The 13193-nt window shown below is 33.3% G+C and overlaps 1 protein-coding gene across 11 annotated transcripts in view; it reads right to left on the bottom strand.

The window, feature by feature from the left end:
* Positions 1–13193, bottom strand: part of LOC122402960 (cAMP-specific 3',5'-cyclic phosphodiesterase) — a 437543-nt gene that overhangs the window by 132190 nt on the left and 292160 nt on the right. Inside the window, exon 1 of one of the 11 annotated variants that reach the window (XM_043406174.1) lies at positions 8959–9579. The exons of the other annotated variants lie outside the window; for them this stretch is intronic. Within the exon in view, the coding sequence (XP_043262109.1) occupies positions 8959–9194 (236 nt within the window). The 5' untranslated portion in view covers positions 9195–9579. Of the gene's footprint in view, positions 1–8958; positions 9580–13193 lie in introns of those variants that run through there. 11 annotated transcript variants of the gene reach the window in all.

Here is a 13193-nt window from a genome sequence, read left to right as displayed (position 1 = left end):
GCATTTTGAAACATTAAAATCGTCCAATCCGTTGAGGAGTTATGATTTTTTAAAAATTCGCATAAAATTTCGGGGTACCATTTCAAGCCTGAGATTATATTGCCAGTAATGAATTTTTTTTCTCGAAACTGAGTAGGATTTCGGGGGTGTGTCTATCGACCAAAAATGATTGTAATTAACCCCCACAACTAAAAATAATTTTTTTAAAACGATTTGAAATTTTTTTTTCAAAATTGAATATTCCTGGTGTAACATTATATTGTCAGTAATGAATTTTTTTCTCGAAACTGAGTAGGATTCCGGGGGTGTGTCTATCGACCAAAAATGATTGTAATTGTCCCCCGCAACCGAAAATATTTTTTTTAGAATGATATAAAATTTTTCAATTTAATCTTTTAATAACTTTTCAACGAAACCTCAATCAACAAATCAATATTCTTGATTTTCGTCTTATTTTGGCCTCTAAAATCTCCCATTAAAATTTTTCCAGGGATGGTTTAACACCCTGTATACAGGACCAGAATCTAAAAATTCGAGAACCCACGATAGATTTAACGACATGGGAAAAAAAATATTTGTTGCAAGGCGCGTCGATCATTGAATGTCGCTGGTGGAAACCGTGAAGTTAGAGCCTTCCCCTGTCGGGAAAATCGATATAAGTAACGTTTACAACAGGTTCGCGTAACTACCCGAAATAACGAGACGTTATGGCTGTCGTAAATCCCCACGGAGGCTTTTATACGAACTTTCGCGTATATCTTCCCTGCCACTCTGTAAACCAACACGTACGGTCTTTGAAAGACAGACGGGAAATTTTAGTTGCTGGAACTCGGTCCGTCTACGCGAACTGCTATCGCCTAAACTTATCAGGAAGATAACCGCCGGAGACTGTGGCGTAGCGTCCTGCTTAAACGTCGACGGAGTTGGCTCCTGGAATATTATTATAGAGAGCGTTCCCTTTTACCCCCCCAGCGACGCTTTCGGGATCGATTCACCCCCCTATGAACGATAAAAAGATACAGTATGCGAGATATAGGTTAGGTTTGGATTAGAATGATGGTAATTGACTCCCCTAGCTAAAAATAATATTTTTAGCACGATTTGAAATTTTTGAATTTAATTGTTAATAACTTTTTAACGAAGCCTCCATCAACAAATTGGTATTCTTGATTTTCGTCTTATTTTGGCCTCTAGAATCCCCTGTTAAAATTTTTCCCTTGGGTATGTATACGCACGAAGGAAATTACCTTTCCGTTTTTCCTCGTCTCCACGCGACACGGAATTCAGCTGTTAGGAGTTTCCATCCTTGCGAGAGTTGGGAAATATTTTGTTCCGCTTTCCGTTGAAATTTCGCTGATGAATTTTCGCTGCACCCTGGTACGATTTCAGATGAAATTGAAACGGCGGGATTTAATTAAAATTACTGTTGCTAAAGCGCGTCGTCGAACAATAATCTGCTTTAAATCGGAAATTGGGATTTTAAAAATTGACGCGCCCGCTCAGACACGCGCGAAGGAAATTGCATTCGCGTTAATAATAACGTTAGAACTGCGGAGGTAGGTGATTCCATAAATATTTATCTACCGTATTTTTCTAATGAACTGATGATCACTGGGTATAATAACTATAAAACCACTCCAAAAGTTTTCAATTTTTGTACGTTGCTGTTAAAACAATGAAAAGTTTACCATATTTGAAATTTTGTGAATTTTATTCAGTAGAAAATGGAAGAGTTACGGAAAACTGATTTATTCTTGTTTCATAACTGTAAAATCGGAATAACAGAGGAATTCTTATTAAACAAATTATTCTTGCGCTGAGAGTACAATTGAATTAGGTTATAATTCCAGTAACGTAAAGAACGTTCCTTGTTTTCAAGATTTTTTATACTTTTTATTTCATACGAAAAATAAGGTCCACCCTATACGGTGTGCAGGGTGTTCAGTTATCCCTGGGAAAAATTTTAATGGAGGATTCTAGAGGCCAAAATAAGACGAAAATCAAGAATAGTAATTTTTTAATTGAGGCTTCGTTAAAAAGTTATTAACGTTTAAAGTTAAAGTGTGCAGCGCGCGCGGTTCCCGTCTCACACTTCAACTTTAAACGTCAATAACTTTTTAACGAAGCCTCAATCAACAAATTGCTATTCTTGATTTTCGTCTTATTTTGGCCTCCAGAATCTCCCTTTAAAATTTTAAGATTAAATTTTAAGATTAATAATTCACCCACCATTTCATGGATTTAAACGATTGGTTAACACCCCCGAAATCCTACGTACTTTTGAGAAAAGAATTCTTTACCAAAAATTTACCGTGTGGTAGGAAATATTTCCATAACTTTTGTAACGAAGCCTCAATCAACAAATTAGTATCCTTGATTTTCGTCTTACGACAAGATTTTCAACAGAAATTATTTGAATAATTATTGAAAATATTAAGAAGCACACAACTGAAAGATAATTTAATTATCGATAGAAAAACCATTACTTCCATAATTGACATCTATACAACAATGTTTATAAACAATATTTAAAAATATAAAATCGATAGAGGAATTTAAATCAAAAACCTGTCAATCCAAAACTGCAATTAAAATAGTTCGTTAGAAATTGTGGCCAAGACGAGCTTAAAGATTCATTTATGCTTCGAAATTCATGTTTGCAAAATTAATCCCGTTAGAGACGCGTCACTAGTGCTTGCAATAATGCAACAGTAATGCTTGTTACACGCCCGTAATCAAACGCGATGATTAACGGAGAACCGAACTCGAATTCGCAAATCATCGAGTATTTCGTCGATTTTACAAGTGTTTATGCATGACCGCCGTCCATTCCAGTCATTTTGTCTCCACAGACGCGCGTACCGTGTAACCCTTCGATGTATATACAGGGTGTCCAAAAAGTACGTCGTTAAATTCATAGATTACACACCAAATAAATGCAAAATAAATAATTTATAATTTAAATATCACATATGATTGATTAAATAATTATCTCGTTACAATCTTTGACCCATTTGTATGTAAAGTTCTTCTAAAATTATAAACAAATGTTACGATTATGTGTTTCAAAAAATGTTTACTATTTTTAAAAAAATTTTTTGTAAATTTGATAGAAAGAATTTGACGGAGGTTAGAGAATATTTCAACACCCTGTAGATGGCGACTAAACAAACAGATCCCAAAGAGAATGAAAATAGACGTAACAGCTTGCAGAATTTGTAGAGTGGAAACGAAACCTCGGGGAATAAAAATACAAATGTATGTTTCTGTGAGTGAAAGAAATTGCAAAGAATATTGAAATGGAAATATGAATAAACGAACGAAAAACTAAAGCGTTAAAAACAATTTACTGCAAACTCATTTAACAGTCTAAATAAATTTTGGAACAGAAATGTTTGAAATAGATCTCAAAGAAAATTAAATTTTACTTAAAAACGTACAAATAATTTTTTCTAATAAATAAAAAAAAACTCCAAGAATATTATTCATTGAAAAATAAAATAAAATAAATGCTAATAATAACACATTAAAAAAATAATTAAGAATTCTTGTTATTTGCATGTTAAAAGTGTTAGTGTGAAACTGGGTTATTTTTTTCATTTCTGTTTTGCATAATTGAACGTGGAATGTAGTTAAGAACGCTCGTTGTTACAGTGGGTAGCCTAATCGATGATAATTCTAGGGGGAAAAAGTATCGAGATTCACAGTCGCGGAACGGTTACAGGCGTGGCGTCTGTTCGTCCATAGCCACTGTCAATATAATTTTCCATTAACCCAGCTGAATGGAAGCCTCGATTATGCTCTAAAATTAGGTCGCGAATGATGCGAATAGAAGGAGGATATATTACAATACCAGCGACTCTATTACGAACATTAACGCGAAAACGTTAGTTTCCAATCGTAATTTAAAGTACAGATGTATCGAACAATGTTTGGAAAAAAATTATTCGTTCATTTAGGATTAATAGGTGGGAAGACATTTAGGGTACTTCTGACGAACCTAAAGGTCGTGAGCTAAAAGTATTTACGCGAGGTGGAAAGAATAGAAGAGTCCATCGTCCATCTTGAATGGTGAGCTGGTGCTGCCACCTATCTTATGGCGCGGTTAATTTAAAAAATGCATTCATGAGCTTGCTTGTTCAAAGATAATTTGTTATTTAGAGGTTTTGTTCGTTTTACTGTCCCCATTTTTAGTTTAAAAATGTTTTTATAATTATTGTGTCATCGACTGACCGTAGAATGATGGCTGAGAGTTTTTCAAAGATTGTTTTCGTGACTCAATTTTTCTAAACTAGGCACCATTGTTTGGGTATATTAATTTTGAGAATATTTGGGGAAATAGATAGAGAATTAGTGGGGGGAATTAAAGTAGAGTATATTGTGACAAATTAGGTAGATTTTTAGCTTAATGTTTAGGGGAATATTATGAGACAATATTGTAATGATTCCTATTTATTTGGTTGAATTAAAAGAGAATATATTAAGGCAAATTGGGGAGATTTTTAGCTATGTAACAATATTGTTACACGTTTCATAGTATTCCCCTAAATATTAAGCTAAAATGTATTGTGTTTTAATTCCCACAAACATTTGGGTATTATTACAATATTGTTTCATAATTTTAACGTTAAGCTCGAAATCCCCCTAAATTATCCTAATGAATTCTACTTTGTGTATGTTTTAAACATACGCATGAAATTCAGGGGAAACAGACAATCAGGGTCAGGCATTATATTTTCAGTAATGAATTTTTTTCTCGAAAATCCATAGGATTTCGATGGTATATCTAATCACCAAAAATAATTGTAATTGACTTCCCTAGCTAAAAATATTTTTTTTAGAACGATTTGAAAGTTTTCAATTTTGCCCCCTGTCAATTTTTCTTAAAAATAAGTTTCCATTTTTAATAAATTTGTTTGACGCTCTACAGAAAAATTGTCTAATACTTTTTTGTAGGTACCCATGTGCTCAACTTCAGAAAAATGTTTCATTCAAATATATTCACTATTGTAGGAGTTATGGCTATTTGAAAATTGGACCACTTTTATAGGGTTTTTTTCACATTACAGGGTCAAGGAACAACTTTTTCAATATTGTTAGTATTTCTACATATTCTTCACTAAAACACGCGTTATTTGCATTTTGAAACATTAAAATCCCTCAATCCGTTCAGAAGTTATGATATTTTAAACATATGCATACAATTTTAGAGTAACTTTTATGGGTCAGGCATTATATTTTCGATTAGGAATTTTTTTCTCGAAAATGGTTAGAATTTCGAGGGAATCTCTATTCACCAAAAATGATTATAATTTACCCTCACAACCAAAAACAATTTTTTCAGAACGATTTGAAATTTTTTTTCGTAGTATTCCTGGTCAGGCATTATATTTTCAGTAATGATTTTTTTTCTCGAAACTGAATAAGATTTCGGGGTTATGTCTGTTCACCAAAAATGATTATAATTGACTCCCCCAACCGATCATATTTTTTTAGAACGATTTGAAATGTTTTTTTCGTGATATTCCTGGTCAGGCATTATATTTTCAGTAATGAATTTTTTTCTCGAAACTGAGTAGGAATTCAGGGTTATTTCTATTCACCAAAAATGATTATAATTGACCCCCACAACCAACAATAATTTTTTCAGAACGATTTGAAATTTTTTTTCGTGATATTCCTGGTCAGGCATTATATTTTCAGTAATTAATTTTTTTCTCGAAACTGAGTAGGAATTCAGGGTTATGTCTATTCACCAAAAATGATTATAATTGACCCCCACAACCAACAATAATTTTTTCAGAACGATTTGAAATTTTTTTTCGTGATATTCCTGGTCAGGCATTATATTTTCAGTAATTAATTTTTTTCTCGAAACTGAGTAGGATTTCGGGGGTATCTCTCTTCACCAAAAATGATTCTAACTAACCCCCACAACCAAAAATAATTTTTCTAGAACGATTTAAAGTTCTCCTCATGATTTAAGCGTTTAACAAAACAGCATTTCCTCGCACCAATATTTAAATTGTTTCAAATTTTTCCTGGATGCCCTGGTCAAGACAAATTCACCACGAAGTTGGTGAAGTTTCTTTTCAGATTTTTTCGAAACGATTAGAAGTAGCTAGCACCTCGAAAGGTCGAGTCTGAAAGCTCGGTATCGATCACGAAAAGAGTTGGCGTGCCACGCGGTTGTTAGGGGTGTTTATCACCTACGTGCTCTTCAGGGTCGTCAGATTTGTGTCAAGAACTCCTTCCTCCGCTTGTCCGAGTACGATATTCACGTACCAGAAGTCGTAAAAGAAACTCATCGAACGTACGCGGAAGAATTTACGACGCTACAAACGTCGGATATTTAAGGCGTTAAAGTCGTTGTATTCTTATTCCGCCAGCGATCTCCAAGGATGGTTCTATGCAGCGATCATGGCCTCGACTTTTTAACACGATTGCTCCCGTTCCCGTGAAGCTTTTTCATCCGGTTCGTAATATCCTCCTGGATACTGTTCTTCGATCTTCCATTACGGTCAAGCAATATCGTCTTCCAAGCATGGCCGAGTAAATTTTCATTTTTCTTTTACAGAAGGTTATATTCGCTGGATTTTCTTCGATTTTTATTGTGATTATTGTTTACTAGGGAGTCGTGGAGTGGGTCTTCTTGGCTCTGGGATGCTTGAAAATCCCAATTGAGCCGATGTTCTCCGATACCTGGGCTATTAGTTTGGTAATAATTTAGGGAATTTAATTATTCAGGGGATAAAATTTGTTATTAATGGGGGAGGTATTTATAGCCACAATGTATCTGAAAAATAGATACTAGATACCTAATTTATTTGCAGATTTATTTTGTTCAAGATTCATGAATTTTAATTTGCGTCGTTTACAATTAAAATCACTGAAAAAATTGTTCGTTCACTTAGGATTAACAGGTGGGAAGACATTTAGGGTAGCTCTGACGAACCTAAAGGATGTGAGCTGACAATATTTACGCGAGGTGGAAAGAATAGAATGGTCCATCTTGAATGGTGAGCTGGTGCTGCCACCTATCTTGTGGCGCGGTTAATTTAAAAAATGCACTCGCATGAGCTTGTATATTCAAAGATAATTTGTTAATTCTAGGTCTTGTTCGTTTCACCGTCCCCATAAATATTTTGTTGTATTGGTAATAATTTACTGAATAAATTTATTATTAATGAAGGAGATATTTAGGTGATTTAGATGGTCCAAAATATATTAGAAAAATAGTTATAAGGGATCATCATTATTTAGAGACTCATTTCATTCAAAATCTAATCAGATTAATAAATATTTTTTTTGTATTTCCTTGGTAATAATTTAGTAAATAAATTTATTATTAATGTGAGAGGTCTGAGTTAGAAAACAATATTAGAAAAATAGTTGCAAAAGAACATTATTATATGAAGACTTATTTTATTCAAAATCTAATCAGATTAATAAATATTTTTTTTGTAAATTTCCTTGGTAATAATTTACTAAATAAATTTATTATTACTGAGGGAGATATTTAGGTGATTTAGCTGGAGTACAATATATTAGAAAAATAGTTATAAGGGACAATCATTATTTTCAGATTAATTTCATTCAAAATCTAATCAGATTAGATTAATAAATAGTTTTTTTTAAATTACCTTGGTAATAATTTAGTAAATAAATTTGTTATTAATTTGAGAGATATTTAGGTGATTTAGCTGGAGTACAATATATTAGAAAAATAGTTATAAGGGACAATCATTATTTTCAGATTAATTTCATTCAAAATCTAATCAGATTAGATCAATATTGGTAATAATTTAGTAAATAAATGTATTATTAATTTGAGAGATATTTAGGTGATTTAGATGGACCACAATATATTAGAAAAATAGCTGCAAGATACTATTATTATTTTGAGATTAATTTCATTCAAAATCTAATCAGATTAGATCAATATCTTGGTAATAATTTAGTAAATAAATTTATTATTAATTTGAGAGATATTTAGGTGATTTAGCTGGACCACAATATATTAGAAAAATAGCTGCAAGATACTATTATTATTTTGAGATTAATTTCATTCAAAATCTAATCAGATTAGATCAATATCATGGTAATAATTTAGTAAATAAATGTATTATTAATTCGAGAGATATTTAGGTGATTTAGCTGGGCCATAATATGTCTAAAAATTAGCTGTAAAAAACCATCATTATCTGAAGATTCATTTTATTTAAAATCAAATCAGATCAATAAATATTTATTTACATTTTTTACAATTATCAAAACACAAAATTTTAAAACGTCTCTCAAAGTGTAACAAATTGTTGTATATCTTCAATAACGTCATCTGATTGCAACCAAAATCATCAGAATTTTATTTATCAACCATAAAAGTTTAAATAAAAAAAAAAAATTGGCTATAGTTTTCCTAAAACTGCAATCAAATTCTGAATCATTTCGATAACGTCATCTGATTGCAAATAAAATCATCAAAATTTGACTCATCAACCTTAAAAGTTGAACAAAAAAAAATTTGCAATAATTTTCCGAAATCAAAAATTCCCCATCGTTTCTCCATGCTTCGAATGTTTTTTTCCCCATCGAAAGAAAGGCAATTACTCGTAAAAATATAAACGTGATTTGCCTCGAGGGCGCCACTATCAACGAATATTTATTTATTTTTTTTTTTCAATAGTCAAAACACAGCATTTTCAAATGTCTCTCAAAGTGTAACGAATTGTTAAATATCTTCGATAACGTCATCTTCTTGCAAACAAAATCATCAAAATTTGACTTATCAACCTTGAAAGTTGAATAAAAAAGATTTGTTATAGTTTCCCTAAAACTAAAATTCCCCATCGTCGAATGTTTTCCCCCCATCGAAAGAAAGGCAATTACTCGTAAAAATAAACGTGATTTGCCTCGAAGGCGCCACTATAAAATATAATTAACGACTCCGGTACTCACCTCTTGTTACGTTCGACGTAATAACGACGCGAGTGGCGTCGAAGACGATATCGACGTCTGTCAACGTAAGCTAGACCAATAGTCGAGGTCTCCCTTGAATTTCGTCTGGAATTGCTTCGATTATCCCTGGAGAAGGAGTTCTTCCTGGACTCCTGCCTCTGATCCTCCTGCTCCTTTGACCTCACTATCGTCCAGATGAAGAACAATACGGCGATCATCGTCGTCTCTTCGATCATCGCCACTCTCACGCTCGCTCATTGATCGAGGCATCGATCATCGATTGTCCGGAACCCCCCTTCGTTCCACCATCGCTCTTCTTTTTAATCATTTTCACCAATCACTCGGAGAACTTCATCTTCCTGATCCACGTTCGCGAGAAAATATCATCAAACGATGGGAAATTAAGTAATTTTATAAGGAACCTTTTCCTTCATCAATTTAAAATCGCCATTTGTTTTCTTAGATTTTATAGAAAAAATGTGAAACACTTTTTTTGTATAGAATTTTAATCGTAAACATGAATGTACACTTTGATTATGTTCTTTAGCAGTCTTCGTCAAATTTCACTAATTTTTAATATCATATTCCATAAGATAGGTGGCAGCACCAGTTTACCATTCAAGATGGACGACGTACTCTCCTATTCTTTCCACCTCGCGTAAATATTTTTAGCTCACGGCCTTTAGGGTCGTCAGAAGTACCCTAAATGTCTTCCCAACTATTAATCCTAAGTGAACGAATAATTTTTCCTATTTAATCCTATTTAAATTTATTTCGTTTAAAAAAAATTTCAAATCGTTCTAAAAAAATATTTTCGGTTGCGGGGGTCAATTATAATGATTTTTGGTCAGTAGACGCAACCCCAAAATCCTACTCAATTTCGAGAAAAAAATTCGAGTAGACAATTTCCCTTAATATTTCAGCTTGAGAATTAGTCGAAATGACTAAAAATTTTGCAATCCATCCACTAATTCTGTATCTATTACCCTAAACATTCTCAAAATTACTATACCCAAACGATGGTGCTTAGAAAAATTGAGTCACAAAAACAATCTTCGAAAAACTCTCAGCCATCTTTCTACGGTCAGTCGATGACACAATAATTATAAAAACATTTTTAAACTAAAAATGGGAACGCTGAAACCTACAAAACCTATAATTAACAAATTCTCTTTGAATATACAAGCTCATGCGAGTGCATTTTTTAAATTAACCGCGCCATAAGATAGGTGGCAGCACCAGTTTACTATTCAAGATGGACGATGTGCTCTTCTTCTATTCTTTCCACCTCGCGAAAATATTTTTAGCTCACGGCCTTTAGGTTCGTTAGAAGTACCCTAAATGTCTTCCCAACTATTAATCCTAAGTGAACGAATAATTTTTCAAGAGATTTTAATTGTAAACTACCGTAAATTAAAATTCATGAATCTCGAATCTCTCTTACTTGGAACGTTATCGATTTCATAACGGAAATTCTTCTCGTAACGTTGAGCTGACGCGTAGCCCAGTTCCCATGAATTATACGATTCGCGATTTCGTCGCTTTCCCGTTTTCGTTTACCTTCGGCAAACTCGTATCGAGCGATTTCTTTCCTACCAGAACCCCCAACCTCCATTTTCAAACGACAAATGTTTGCGTTTCCACGTCGCTTCTCCGCGAAAATCTTCCTCGAATACAAAGAATAAAAAAAAAAAAGAAAAGTTTCTTTCTTTCCTTGTAACTTCGTTGAATATTTTTTCCAAAGTTCAAACCGATTTTCAAGCTCTAATACGTTTTCAATCTTACGTTTTCACAACGACGAGTTTCTCACATTTTTTTCTTCTTTGGTGCGTGAAACGTTTCGTGAGAAAAATGTCGTGTGACGATAGATCTTGATTAAAATCGAGCATCCAGTTATCGAACGGTTCAACGATGCCGAAGAATGTCGCACGATGCGTTCCTAATGGATCCCAATTGGCTTTTCAATTGAGTGTAAATCAGCATGTGAAAATCGATGCGGTAACGTAACTGCATTAAATCTGAACGAACTTCATGTAACTTGCTAATGTTAGAATCCAGTTACCCAACCGACCAACGCTAGGGACATTACTGTGTTAATGATTTATTTTAATTAAACGAGCATTAACGTATTAATCTACGACGATCGATATTGGTCAATTACCTTTGTCATTAATAGACTGTGAATCATCATTCAAATTCATATTTTTATTATTAGAATTAATTGAGTCTCAATTTATAAATATAAGAATTCGTATCTTTAAATGTTTCTTATATTCTTGCATATTAAATTAAATCATTACAAAAATTATTTGTTCACTTAGGATTAATAGGTGGGAAGATATTTAGGGTACATTTGACGACCCTAAAGGCCGCGAGCTAAAAATATTTACGCGAGGTGGAAAGAATAGGAGAAGAGTACATCGTCCATCTTGAATAGTAAACTGGTGCTGCCACCTATCTTATTCAAAGATAATTTGTTGATTGCAGATTTTGTTCGAACATATTTTTTTAGAACGATTTGAAATTTTTTTTAAAGAAAGTAAATTTGAATAAAATTTATGAATTTTAATTTATTTAGTTTACAATTAAAATCAAAGTTTTGGTCACGTAAAAAAAAATTTTTATTTTTTGCTATAAAAATATATGCTATTCATCCCTAGAATTTCGACCAATTCTCAATATTCATTTCCACTCTCCAGCTTGTACACACTTTTGGATTCGTAGTGAAGATTAAAATAGTCGCGAACCTCGACCTAGAAAAAATCAAAGTAAAACTGTGTTTCTCTCCTCATGTATATCCCCAAGATAAAAAGTTTCGAGGCGCCAGGGTTCTCTAGAAAAACGACGCCAAAGTTATGAATAAAATGTAAATAACGTCGTCCAGTTTCCTTGCGTTGCACGATAAAAAAAAATCGAGAGGGATACACGTTTCCGGTAGTTACTGTCGCCGTCGTCGCGAACAATAAATATTGTTCTTGCATCGTGTCGAACTTGTCCTAAATCTCGCGAATAATGAATCGCCGTTTCGCGTTGTCGCGTGTTGCCAACATGGCGGTTTCAGCGAAACGAGGCTGGCCTGATTCCCCCACGAGCTAGTTAGATTTCTCCTTCCAGCTTTTCTCGATAACGCGAAATTATAAATAATGCTTCTACGCGACACACTGTATACAGGGTGTTCAGTTACCCCTGGGGGAAATTTTAATGGGAGATTCTACAGGCCAAAATAAGACAAAAATGAAGAATAGTAATTTTTTAATTGTGGCTTCGTTAAAAAGTTATTGACGTTTAAAGTTGAAGTGTGAGACGGGAACCGCGCGCGATGCACACTTTAACTTTAAACGTTAATAACTTTTTAACGAAGCCTCAATCAACAAATTGCTATTCTTGATTTTTGTCTTATTTTGGCCTCTAGAATCTCCTATTAAAATTTTAGTATTAATAATTCACTCATCATTTCATGAATTTAAACAAATCTGTCGACCTAGATAGATTAATTTACTTCTTGAAAAATTAATATGCAGTTCAGTATGATTTTAATAAGATAATTAACGAGTAAATATTGTTTAATTTGTGTTATAATACCACACGTGTTTAACAAGAATTTTGAACGTAAATCCTCCTTTCTTCGAAAAAATCTAACTCGGATCCTAAGAACTCAGGAAGATTTACGTCCTTTTTGATTTTTGGTAAAATAATTCAGCCATCAGTGAATGTTTCTGGAATTACAAATTTTAATGGGAGATTTTAGAGACCAAAATAAGACGAAAATCAAGAATAGCAATTTTTTAATTGAGGCTTCGTTAAAAAGTTATTAACGTTTAAAGTTAAAATGTGCAGCGCGCTCGATTCCCGTCTCACACTTCAACTTTAAACGTCAATAACTTTTTAACGAAGCCTCAATTAAAAAATTGCTATTCTTGATTTTCGTCTTATTTTGGCCCCAAGAATCTCCCATTAAAATTTTTTCCAAATTTGAGGCTTCGTTAAAAAGTTATTAACAGTTGCGCCTGCGCGTTGCTTATCTAACCAAATTCTTTCTTCAAAATTGGGATCGACAAGCTTGTAGATCGTTGGAGAACAATTGTAGAAAAGAATGGAGATTATATGTATAATAGCTCTGGGATCCATGCTCGTAACATTTTGCTGAAGGATGACGTCACGAGATTACTCGTTGGTCGTCTGCTAGCGATACTCCCTGCCAATATTTAGCGATCGAACTACGATCGTGCAGAATC

This window comes from Colletes gigas, unplaced genomic scaffold (genome assembly GCF_013123115.1).
Source record: "Colletes gigas isolate AHSC1104 unplaced genomic scaffold, ASM1312311v1 Colletes_gigas_Sc00042, whole genome shotgun sequence".
NCBI classification, from domain to species: Eukaryota; Metazoa; Arthropoda; class Insecta; order Hymenoptera; family Colletidae; genus Colletes; species Colletes gigas.
This window is presented reverse-complemented; position numbering and strand designations above follow the sequence as displayed.